The sequence below is a fragment of the Anolis carolinensis genome, chromosome 4, assembly GCF_035594765.1.
Source record: "Anolis carolinensis isolate JA03-04 chromosome 4, rAnoCar3.1.pri, whole genome shotgun sequence".
Taxonomy (NCBI): domain Eukaryota; kingdom Metazoa; phylum Chordata; class Lepidosauria; order Squamata; family Dactyloidae; genus Anolis; species Anolis carolinensis.
The window spans coordinates 26,306,707-26,319,784 of NC_085844.1; the positions used below are offsets into that span (position 1 = coordinate 26,306,707).

General features: G+C 39.2%; 1 protein-coding gene across 20 annotated transcripts in view; it reads right to left on the reverse strand.

Annotated features, from left to right (window-relative positions):
- The window catches only part of rims2 (regulating synaptic membrane exocytosis 2), a 434,045-nt gene that overhangs the window by 46,232 nt on the left and 374,735 nt on the right, over positions 1 to 13,078 (reverse strand). For 19 of the 20 annotated variants that reach the window (XM_062980098.1, XM_062980109.1, XM_062980104.1 and 16 more), the window contains 2 exons: positions 6,747 to 6,919; positions 4,672 to 4,938 (listed from right to left, as the gene is read on the reverse strand). In XM_062980098.1, coding sequence (XP_062836168.1) covers positions 4,672 to 4,938; positions 6,747 to 6,919 — 440 coding nt within the window. The remainder of the gene's footprint in view (positions 1 to 4,671; positions 4,939 to 6,746; positions 6,920 to 13,078) is intronic. The other variant, XM_062980114.1, reaches the window with a different exon arrangement.

Sequence of the window (13,078 nt, forward strand, 5' to 3'; positions counted from 1 at the left end):
ATGTGGATTTACCCGAGCAGCTTCTACAATGATAGTTTGGCTTCACATGATATAGAGGCCAGTCCAATTCCAACTGAACTATAAAGTACAGTCAATCTGGATGCAATTTTCAGGAAGGATGGAAGCAAATGTATTTGAGCTAGTGTCAGCACCTTAGGCTGAGTCTGATGATAGATCGAGTCTGAGGGTTCAGCCTTTATCATCAAATGGATAGATGAACCACAGACAGTAGGAGCCAATGAAAATCAAGGTGGTAGTGATCCATGACTTATAGGCAGTTTTGATAAAAACAGATAGGGATTGCTTGGAGACAAGAGCCTTAAGAGTCAAAGAGTAATTGTTATGAACTTGTGGAGTATACCTTTAACAATAGCCCCTAAGAGTAGATACATGACCACAAAGAAGGCTCCAAGGCACAACAGACAGTGCAAATGATCATCCTGTTATGCCCCAGTTTCTCAAGGAACCGGTGAAATTGGCACACAAGCTTTAATAGTGGAAAATCATTCCTGGCCACTATAGAAATCTGGGCCTCCAGGTTCAAATTTCAAACTGCAAACTTGTGTCTTTAGGGGAAGTGCAACCCTATCTAATATTCCCTGTGCTACCTTTCAACTGAAGAAGAGCATCTCTGTCATGTTATTATTACATTTCTATTTGTTTGCTCTGATCCAGTCTGTTACCGATGTCATTGGTTTAGGACCAGGACTGCCTCCTTGACTTGGGTTGGAAAAAATTGGGTGGCATACACATATTGATGGCACTGTAACCCAAAACACCTAGTTCTCATGCAGGAAGGGGCCAATTAACCAGATTTCTTCACAGCCCTAGTTGTCAAAACCCACTAGATAAAATGTTCTTTTGCCTCTCATTGGAATAACAACAGGGAAGAAGTAAGTCTTTTCTCTTCTCCTAAAGTGAACCCACAACCTCAAAATAACCACCAAAAGGCTTACTCACTGCCACTTCTCTGCTCCAACCCCTCCCTTTCCAAAGCTCCTTTCCTTTCCTTTTTAATAATCCCATTAGGTCTGTACATTTGTGTGTAATGTGTAGTTAACCATTTAGTTAAGCTTTTATAAAACCTTAAGTACTTTTCTATTGTCAAGAACATGACCTATAAAACTCTTTTCATATGTACATTGTGAACTATGTTTTACAAGACATTGGCATAATTTATTTGTCAGGCAGAACATATTGACAGAATCTGAATGAAGTCTAATGTCAGAAATAAAATGCAAACAGCAATGGAGTACAAGAATACAGAGAAACAGTGGGATGTAAAGATGTCCAATTTTGCAGAGTAATTATGACTTAAGAATAATTATGTCCAAAAGAATCAGCGTAGGAAGCAACAGTCTCTGAGTATAAAAGCTATTAGGAAATTGACTAATTGAAGTATGATTCATTGAAGTAACACTGCAAATACTGTAAATCAATAAAGAAAATTGTAATTCTGGAAATATTTAAAAACTTGCAAATTTCTCCTAAAATGTAAGCAATCCAGTGTGGTTGAGGCACCGTCAGGGCACTCAATCAAGCCTCTGACAGTATTGACTCTCATGAAAAATATTTGTTTTGCATTTCAGTTTAGCTTAAACTATAGCAAAACAAACAATCCTTATATATAAAAAAACTAGCTAGCCTCACAACCCATGGCTTAAAGACGGTTGGCCTCACCCAACCATTCATTTTATCTATAGGCTGTGAAGGTTTGGCTATTAACAACAAACAGTGATTAATTTAGAACGATAGTCAAAGATCTGAAATCCTAAAAGTCTGAATGTTACAAAAAGTTGTGATTAGTCTAAACAATATCAAAAGTAAATGAAATCCACTGAATCTATTCTAGGAGAGAAGGGAGGAGGCAAAACTTGTTTTTCTAATAACAAACAGTAAGCAATTGCAATGTCCCATATGGTATATGAATATACTCCAATTATACTCTGCTGGACTGGCCACATTGTCCGAATGCCCGATCACCATCTCCCAAAGCAGCTACTCTACTCCCAACTCAAGAACAGAAAACATAAAGTTGGTAGGCAGGAAAAGAGATTTAAAGATGGGCTTAAAGCCAACCTTAAAAACTGTGGCATAGACACTGAGGACTGGGAAGCCCTGGCCCTTGAGCGCTCTAATTAGAGGTCAGCTGTGACCAGCAGTGCTGCAGAGTTCAAAGAGGCACGAATGGAGGGTTTAAGGGAGAAATGTGCCAAGAGGAAGGCCCGTCAAGCCAACCCTGACCGGGACTGCCTTCCGTCTGGAAACTGATGTCTTCACTGCGGGAGAACATGCAGATCAAGAATAGGTCTCTTCAGCCAACAGAGATGGAGGACCATCATCCTCGAACTACGAGGGATTGCCTAAGTAAGTAAGTAACTCCAATTATAACCATGTTAAATGGGAATTTCTACTAATTTTTAAGACCAATGTCTAAACCTATTGTTGAATCAAGGTAAAGGTAAAGGTTTCCCTGACGTTAAGTCCAGTCATATCTGACTCTGGGGGTTGGTGCTCATCTCCATTTCTAAGCCGAAGAGCCGGCATTGTCCGTAGACACCTCCAAGGTCATGTGGCCGGCATGACTGCATGGAATGCCATTACCTTCCCGCCGAAGCGGTACGTATTGATCTACTCACACTGGCATGTTTTCGAACTGCTAGGTTGGCAGAAGCTGGAGCTAACAGCGGGCGCTCACTCCGCTCCCGGGATTTGAACTTGCGACCTTTCGGTCTGCAAGTTCAGCAGCTCAGTGCTTTAACCAATAAAAATGTAAATTAAAAAGAAGCCTGGACCAAATTATTGCTTAGATTTTGAGTATTAACATTTTAGTCAAATATATGCTCCATTTGTATAGCAGAAAGCTTAAAGTATGAGCTTCGGGCATGTTCTAGGCTTAGAATTTACCATATAAATGATTTAGTGAATGTAGCCCTTGTTTTCAGTGGCAAGTATTGTGGATAAATACACAAAAGTCTAGTGCACAGCCCAAAACAGACATGCAAGAGTTATCATCTCGCTAGTCTGCACAATTCCCCTTGTCTGATAGGTAGATAAGACACAAAAATATGTCTTGTTTTCCCAGAGCTAATAGAAATGTCCCAGAGAGACATTTATTTTGTATACTGTACTTTGTGTAGATATTTAAACTGTAGACAACACAACCTCAATTGAAACAAAGGACTTTCCGGCACATGAATAACAAAGAGTCGTGCTGGAGGGCCTTAAAAATGTCTAGAGAGGCTGTTTTTTGTTGGAATTGGATAAATGAAAAAGCAGATAGTGGACTCAGAAATTTTACTGTTGATTGCTATACAGATCTGACTTATGCCATACATCTCGCCTCAACTCAAGGTGGGGTATTGTATGCACATTCTTGAGAGATTGAGACTTTCTTGAGACATTCCTTCCATGATGTTGGGGCCCATCACAGTTAGATCAAAATTGTGCTTTCTCTGCATAAAAAAACTGTTGTACCAATTAAACCCCATTTACCTTTCAGCCTCCAGCTCTGTCTCATAGCAATCATCCTTGGATTTGCTTAATGTGGTGCCCCTAATGAACCCCCCAGATCGTAACAGTTGATATGTGAAAGCCAGAGCGTCCCAATACTGCAATTAATACAGCAGCAATGTGGTGATATCTCTAAAAATGTTTGAAAGTGGCAGGCACATTGAAGCCAGTTTGATGTTCAACCAAGTAAAATTGCATTAACATATCTAAAGGTTTGAATTTGACCCCAGCTTTTGATCTCTGGTGGATGGGAAATTTGAAATCTTTTAGAACAATCTGTACTGTCTACAGATATATTTTACTACATGAATTTGTTGTACTACAATTATTTGATTCAACTCCAGCATGGTTCTGTGCTGTAGAACATTTTAAAAACCTTTGCCCTAAATCCAAATATAAGTCCTAACCAGAATAAACCATTAGAGTGATAAGACAACACTTGTGTATTTCCATTGATTCAATGGGACTACTATTATTGGGTCTAACAAGTAGGTTTAGGCTACCTATATCTTAAAAAAACCTTTTTATGAAGTCATTCTTATGGGATGTGAGATACTGAAGTAGAGTGCAAAAGCTTCAGATTAAGACAGAATCCCTGAATCAGTTGGTAGAGTGATTATTATTTCTACAGCTAAGAGGTAGATGGATTGAAGAGCTCATTGATCCGTACTGAAATTGTGTAATTGTACCTTCACAAGGAAAAAAAGGGATTCAAAAACACCAATACTTTGTTCTTAGGATAATCTATTCATCTGTGTTGATCAATTGTATACAATCTTGTTTTTGCTTTCAATGACAATATAACACAAATATTAGATATTTCTGTTTTATATAATGAAAAACAATGGCTTTCCCAAAGCTGACCAAAGAGTTCTTGCTAAATTTGAATGACATGAGGCCAGCTCAATTAATCATTTTGATCAATATAGAATATATATGTGTGGATATAGCTACAATTCATTATCACTTTCACAGAGGCATTTCATGAAAGAGAGCATTTGCTGAATTATTAAAAGGGTGGCTGAAGTTAAAAATGATGGCAAGTGAAGGGAAATCTAAGAAACACACTATTGGAATGGCAAGAGGAATGCAAGGGATAGGTTCAGGGATGAGGAGTAAAACGCTAAGAACTCACTAATAAACAAAAAACTATTTTACCTGAGATCATCTTGTGAGTATGTCCTTTGCAAATCCTCTTTATTTCTTTTTTCTGTCCCTTCCTCAGTTTGTTCATCTTGGGCCCCTTCATTCTCTTCTGGTTCTTTGCATTCCTCCTTATCACAATTCTCTGTCACCTTTTCCCCTTCCCCCTTTTCATCTACTTGTTCATTTTTCACCTCTTTCTCAAGCTCCCGATTCTCCTCCTCCTCTTCCTCTTCTGGGAATATCTCCCCATCCCCTTCCTCCCCTCCCTCTTTTGATCTTCTGAAGATAACAAAAAGTGAGGGGCATGCAAACAAATAGAAAAAGAAGACAGAGGCTAATTAGAAGGAATGGAGGAAAATTGAGCATGCACTCAATAAGCAAAATAAAGTAATATATTAACAAACAGGTCATGCAATAAATGGGAAAATGAAGTAATGATAGAAAAGCATGCTAGTAGTTCTTAGGGACTGTCTAGGAAATAATTAGGTTACAGACATTTTCTTAAAGCGTCCTAAGAGGAAATCATAGATACACAATCATAGAGTTGTGCAATATACTGCACATGTATAATTTACTGACTTGCCTCCAATTTTTGACACACCCATTGCGTCCAACTATTGGTTATTGGTTGTTGTTGAGTTTATGCTTTATGATTTTTATATGTTTTATTTATTTATTAATTGTACTTGAATGTATCCTATGTTATTGTATTTTATTGTTGCAGTACTGGGCTTGGTACCCACGTAAGCCAGCCAGAGTCCTTTTGGGTAGATGTGGCGGGATGTAAGAATAAAATTATATTATTAGAGTTGTAAGGGGCCTCAGGGGCTACTGAATCAAATCCCTTGATCAATGCAGGAACTCCAATTAAAGCATCTACAGCAGATGGCTGTCCAGCCTCTCTTTGAAGATGTACAAAAACATTATTGCAATTAAAACTTAAAATCAGCATAGGTAGTTTCCAAGTAGCGACCCCATATTTATTAAATTTTCTGGTAGTATATTGAAATTTATACAAATCAGTCTGTTTGGGGAACACACACACAGATTTAAATTCAGTTTTGTCTGAAAGTATACATAGACATTCTTTACTGCTAATTCTGGGATCAATTTAAAGGACAAAGGGAAAATGAAATTGACCAGGGAGAAGGATGGAGGATTATTCTTCCCCTGCTTCCTACTTGTCACATGGATGCTCCATTCTGATAGAAGCAGAGGAGCTCCATGACCAACTAGGAGCAGTGGTGGTGACATGACCATGATCCATCCCCTTTCCCTACACTGATGAGTGCAGGGCAAAGGTCATATTGATATCCTGTCTAGACAGTGAATAGGGCTGGAAACAGATCCAAGCTGGCTGTCTAGACTGCCCTGAAGTTCTGGAGTTTACCCTAAATGGGGCAAAGCTGATTTGAATTTTTAAAAAATCCTGGGATACTAACTAGAAGTAGCTCAGTCAGACAGTCTTCCATTCAAGCTGTGTCTGGGGATTTTGGCTAACGTAGACAAGCCTTTAGATCAGTAGTGTCAAATTTGTGCTCCTCCAGATGTTCTGGACTTCTGCTCCCAGAATTCCTGGCCATTGGACAAGCTGCCCAGGGCTTCTGGGAGTTGGAGAAAAATCTGGAGGGTCACAGGTTTAACATCTCTCCCCCTTTTTCCTCATAACATAGTAGATGAATGGGATGCAGAAGCAGCAATCCAGGAGACGATCACAATTTAGGTGTGCTTAGGATACATTTAGATCCATAGCAAAAGCTTCCTAAGATGTCTTAAAATGTGGAAATGAACTTCTATTATAACCTGTAAAGTATTGTGATGATCTTTACATTATATATGTAGTCATCATAGGATTTGCTGGCTTCAGATTATATTTTCACCTTTAACGAGTAGTTTGAATTGTCAGCAATACATTCATTTAGATGTAAAAAGATTCCAGTCCGTAACAGGAGAACAATACAATTTCACAGAAAATTAGATAAAACATTTTGGAAAATGTGTTTGGAAGCTTAGATTTTTGAACCAAGTGCATTCAGCAGAAGAGAAATTAAAACCAACTTTTCAATTGCTATTTTATAGTCTCTTACCTAATCTTCTTGTTCCCTCTGGGTCTTTCTGACTGCACAGACATAAAGCTTGTGCTGCTGAAACGGGAAGCACTACTGGTCCTCGACACTGCTGAGACATCACTGACATCACTGTCAGAAGACTTGGTGGAGATGTTGTCAGAGCCTCGTTGAGGATCCCGTCCTGATCGATACTGTAAAAGAAAAGAAAGATGGATAAACAATGTCAGCCAGTATAGTCTGGGCCACCCAACTTTTTACAGCAGTACTAAAACAGTATTTCCATCCATCAACTGTATAATTGAACTTTTGCAGCTGCACCGGCATCCTCTACAACAGCTTGCATAAAAAGTAAAATAAATACAATATTATAAATAATTTTTTAAAATTCTCACAATACACAGACTATACCAAACCTTTATCAGGCCAAATATGAACTGTTCAAAAGCGCATGGATTACAACATTTTTGGTATTAGATTAATTCACCAGTCCTACCATTTGATTTATATTAGTTGCAGCTACAATGACTGCTCTTTAGTTTGTATCATTTTAGCATTTTGTGAACCTGCTCAGCACATTCATGGGTTTATGTTTACTTTTTATATGCATAATAATTTTCATGCATAATACTTAATTAGAATTCTAAGCACTAAGCACTCTTCAGTAACCAACCAACTTTAGTATTCTTGGGAACAGGTTTGTAGATAGTGTTCCCAAGTTTTCAAAACAGAAATAACAGACAGTAGCAATTCATGGCATGCAGGGCTGGCAACTATGAGGTAGCTATTAACAAGTTTGTGTTCTACATAAATGTCAAATGCAAGTATTGATTTTATTTGAACTAGCCACGCATTTCCTTGTAAACTTAACAGGTTGTCCATATTCATAAATGCATGGTGCATTCATTTCTGTCATTATGAAGCATCTCCAACCCAATGTACAGAATTTTTGGCATCTCATTCAGTTTAGATGAAAGATAAAGCTTTCCAATCCCTGTGTCTCTTATTATAAAAGACCCCCCATTATAATAAGAGAAAAATGGTAACCCTATCTGCAGGCAAAAATTAAATTTATCATATAAATTAACCTCCTAACAGGTAACCAGGCTTCATAAAAAATGACAGAATCCAACTTTTGAGGCATGGTGGTTATTTAGAACATTTTAATTAAATCTCATAAATTACTTTGGGCAACCTGTATGCAGCCAACTACCCATTTTTGCCCTTGCCAACAGTACAGGAAACAATAAAGAAAAATAAAGATTTGTTCTGTCCCTTCTCATAAAGAGGTTAACACCTGATTCTGAATAAATAATTTATTTGAAATTTTTAGAATATTTTAAAATAAATTAGCAATTAAGATTTTTCTCAGACAAATTATTTTAATACAACTTAAATGACAGAAGGAAAAGCTAAATTGTGAGACACTAAATCACTAGCTACATACATAATTCATTTCAACAAGTTGACGATGATGATGATGATGATAATAATAATAATAATTTTATTTAGACAAGGTTGCTCTGTCTTACAAGAAAAATTACATGATATAGCTCAAGTCAAGCATACTGATTTCAATTAAAGAATGTTGTCCACAAGCTTAAATCAGCAGGTTTTAAAATGCTAAACTTAGCCAGTCTGTACCCTTAGTTCTGCCTGTGATGTTCTGGCTCATTTCCACATACATAGTGATTGCGAATACCAGAGCACTATATGAGAGCATTTTTCATTTCAGCCACTCTTTTAATAATTGCACCAAAGCTCCAGAGGCATAACAGGTGAGAAAAAGGTGGGGAGACTGACAACAGTAGAAGCAATAAATTATTAGCCCCTTGCTGTCCAGCCTTTCCTGGGGGGCGGGGCGGCTTGGCAACCTCTCCCTGAACCAGTTACAGCTTTTACAAAGAATAGAATAGAATAGCTTAATTTGTCATTGTGCTATTGCAAAATGAAATTACATGTCTTCTCCCGCACACACTACAAAACAACACATCTATCCCTCCACACACACCCCACCACCACCACCACACAGCCCCCAATGCCGCATCAATGCGAAACCACAGAGTTCACCATACCCACACTGCTAGGATAAAAACTATTCTTCAGCCTGTTTGTCCTTGTCTTTGTCAAGATGATTCAAAAAATAATTCAAAAAAAGAATATGCCAGGTGAGATGGATCCCAAAGAATGCTCTCAGCTTTCTTAAGGCAGCGTGAATTACGAAGTTCTTCCAGCAAGGGGAGAGGTCAGCCAATGATTCGCTGTGCAGAAGTGGTGGTCCTTTGAAGCGCCTTCCTAGGTCACTGTGCAGCTACCAAACCATGCCCAGATGCAGTAGGTTAGGACACTCTTTATAGCACAGTGATAGAAAGTCACCAGCAGTTTTTCATTCAGTTGGTGGTTCCTTAGGAGTCTCCGGTGGTACAGTCTCTATTTGGCTCTCTTAACCAACACTGCCATATGGGCGCCCCACATCAAATCCTCCTTCACAGTGACACCTAGGAACTTAAAACTGGCCACCTGCTCCACTTGGTCTCCATTTATGACCAAGGATTGAATTTTTGGTCTGTCCTTCCTATAATCCAATATGAGCTCCTTTATCTTGTTGATGTTAAGAACAAGATTATTATCCCTGCGCCATGAGAGCAGCTGATCCACCTCATCCTGATAGGCACTCATCCCCTTCATAGATAAGCCCCGTCACGGTTGAATCATTTGCAAATTTGGTAATAACACGACTATGGTGGACAGGGGTACAGTCATATATGTACAAAGTGAAAAGCAGAAGACTCAACACACAGACCTGTGGTGTCCCAGTGTTGAGAGTGAGAGCTAATGAGGTATGGTGACTTAATCTAACCCTCTGGGAATGTCCAGACAAGAAGTCCATAATCCAGGAACAGACTGAATATGACAATCCAAGATCCATGAGTTTAGACACCAATCTATGTAGAAGGATTGTGTTGAACGCAGAACTTTTTTTCCTCGGCAAAAAGCATCCTCACATAGTTCCCCTGCCATTCCAGGTGGGTCAGAGCAGTGTGGAACATGATAGCTTTAACGTCCTCTGTCAATCTGTTGGCCCTATATGCACACTAGTGCATGTGGAAGGCAAGAAATTATATGCCTGAAAACCAGTTTTTCAAGGCACTTCATGATGATGGAAGTGAGTACCACTGGTCTGTAGTCCTGAAAATTCCCGGTAGAGAACTTCTTTGGTACCAGAACAATGATGGAGGCCTTCAAACAAGATGAAGTAACAGACTGAGATAAAGACCGGCTAAAGATCACAGACTTTAAGCATCCAACCAGAAATGCCATCCGGTCCAGCAGCCTTCCTAGGATTCACAGCCTCCAAACACGCTTTACCTCATGTTCCTCCACAATGAGGTTGGAGCTGTAACTGCCCCGTGGCTGAATTCCAACTACCTCTGGTGGGCTTACTTCAAAGCAGGCAAAAAGTGATTCAACTCCTCTTCCAGTGAGGTTTCCCCCTCAGCAGGAATGTCATTGTTTGGTTTACAGTTAGTAATTTGTTGAATCCCCTGCCATACGTGCCTCACGGTGTTACTCTGGAAATGATCCTTGACCTTCCTCTTATACTCCAACTTGGCTTGCTGGATGCCTTTCTTGAAACTTGCTCTGGCAGCACTTTATTTCACCTCATCACCAGACCTGAAAGCATTGTTTCTGTCACACAAAAGTCACTGAACTTCCTTGGTCATCCAGGGTTTATGGTTAGGATAAATCTGGATGCGTTTGTCCACAGTGACATTATCTGTGCAGTATTTAATGTAGCTCAAAACAGTTAAAGTATTTTTTCCAGGTCTAAATGATAAAAAAAAATGTCCCAGTTAGTCCCCTTAAGGCAATCCTGAAGTTGTTGGGAAGCATCTTTAGGCCAGGATTTCACAGTCTTTGCTTTAGTCAGGGCCTGTTTCCTGAGAGGAATATATGCTGGTGTCAAGAACAATGACACATGATCTGATTGCCCCAAGTGTGGTAATTTTATGACCCTGTAGCCCTGTTTGCTGTTAGTATACACTTTATCCAGCGGGCTAGCTCCCCTGTTGTCACATTTAACATGCTGATAGAATTTAGGGAGTATTGCTTTCAAGTCAACATAGTTAAAGTCCCCTGCTATAATGTGCACAGCATCAGGATACTTTTTCTGCTGGTTTTCAATGGCATTACTGTATACAAAAATCCCAGTGCTGTGTTGGAGCCCCCAGTGACACAATGGGTCAAACCCTTGTGCTGGCAGAACTGCTGACTGAAAGATCAGTGGTTCAAATCCGGGGAATGGGGTGAGTTCCTGTAAGCTCCAGCTTCCCATGCGGGGACATGAGAGAAGCCTCCTATAGGATGGTAAAACATCCAGATATCCCCTGGGCAACGTCCTTGCAGACAGACAATTCTCTCACACCAGAAGTGACTTGCAGTTTCTCAAGTTGCTCCTGATATGAAAAAGTGCTGTGTTACTATTGTCATCAGGTGGAATATATACTGCAGTTATCATGACCAAATTAAACTCTTGTGGGAGATATATGGGTCTGCATTTGACAGTCAAGTACTCCAGATCACTGGAGCAATGAGAATCCAGTCTTTGAATTACAGCACCAGCTTTTGTTCACATAAAGACCAACTCTCCCTCCTTTACTCTTACCAGAGTCTTTACTGCCAGTAGATTGTATATCTTTCTGGCTCAACAGCTGCGTCTGAAATGGTTGGTTTAGCCAGGTTTCTGTAATTAGTGCTTCAGCACAGGCAGGTATCTATAAAAAGCACTTTGCATTCTGTGAAACTGATTTCGCTGTGCAACATGATTTAAATTTGCAACTCACTGATGTGTATTAAAGGGCTTAACTCAGACTTTACACTGACTTTGCTTAATACACTTTACTGGCCTTGATTTGCTCTGCAGCACACTTTGGTGGTGAATGTTCTGCAGCCACTGAAGTTTGAAGTTAGCTTCAAGCTGCATTAAATGGTCAGTGTAGATGTGTCCTATGTTGGTTTTTAACTTTTGGAAGCCAACTTTAGTTTCCCAACTATCTCATCTCATCATCATCATCACCATCATAGGCTATCATTCATTTGATTGTCTTCCAAGTATAGGATCTTGGAGGTGGGTCTGTAGGTGACTGTAGAGACCTATTTTTGATCCGCATGTGCTTTCAAAGTGAGAACATCAGTTTCCAGATATTTTCCCAAATATAAATTATATAACAACAGCAATAGTAGTATCAGTAGAGGCAACAAGTATCCCATCCTCTCTGTCTTGGTAAAAACATCACAGAACTACTATTGAGGAAAATACTATCTGAAACCCATGTAAATCTTTTATCAAACGGCACTGTGTTTTCACAATAAAGGCCTCTCTGAAAGCAATCTGATAGTAGAAAACAATACTAGCTGTACAAGACCTATTACAGATGTGGCATTTAATTTTATACAGTTTTTCTCTATTTGCAGTAGAAATACTAAGACATCAATCCAACATAATCTTAGCACAGTAACATATTCTGAACAGTACATTTGCACAGGATTATATTGTCATAATTAGTTGGCAGTGCCTGGCACAAGTTCTTGACACACGCATACACACACATCCTGCCCCACATAACATTCTTATGTTAACTCTGCATTTATTCAATGAACTTTGCAGCAGTGCAATAAATAATGCAGTGACAATGGTGGGCTGTTCATTAGTGCAATGACATTGAGCCAAAAGACAAATAAATAGTGCGTAAAAGCCAAACTTAACTATATTTAGAGCAGACCAACTGAAATCTATATGATAAAAGCTGGGAATTACTAATGTAACTTCCACTGATCTCAACTGGCCTATTTTAAGTCCAGATCAAAACATTTTTTCCATCTCTAGTGCGTGGCTGCACAAGAATGATTCATCATATAGAAACAATCGTGGACTAAGTAGAAGTAGTACAGTCACAAGCATTATAATGAATCAACTGGCCTGGCAGAAGTCATATAGTCATCTTAAAACCCTTGAGCTACTTGAATTTTGCAAAGAAAAGGATATCCGTAAGAATGAGTAGGACCTAGATTTAAACAAGGGGTGGATATCATGTAGGTCATTAGATACTGTGCAACTGCAAGTTACAGCAGTCTGACTTAATCTTCTCTTTCCCTCTAGGTCTTTCTGACTTCATAGACATAGAGCTTGTGGTGCTGGGTGAGGAATGATTGCTACCTTTAGAGCCACATCATTACTACATCTGATCTAGACTCAGAGAGTTCCACTGAGTAATGGGACTTAGTCAAGACGAATTTATGGTTCTGGTCCAACTTACCTGTCTAACCATATCTCCAACTAGAGCTCTGCTGGG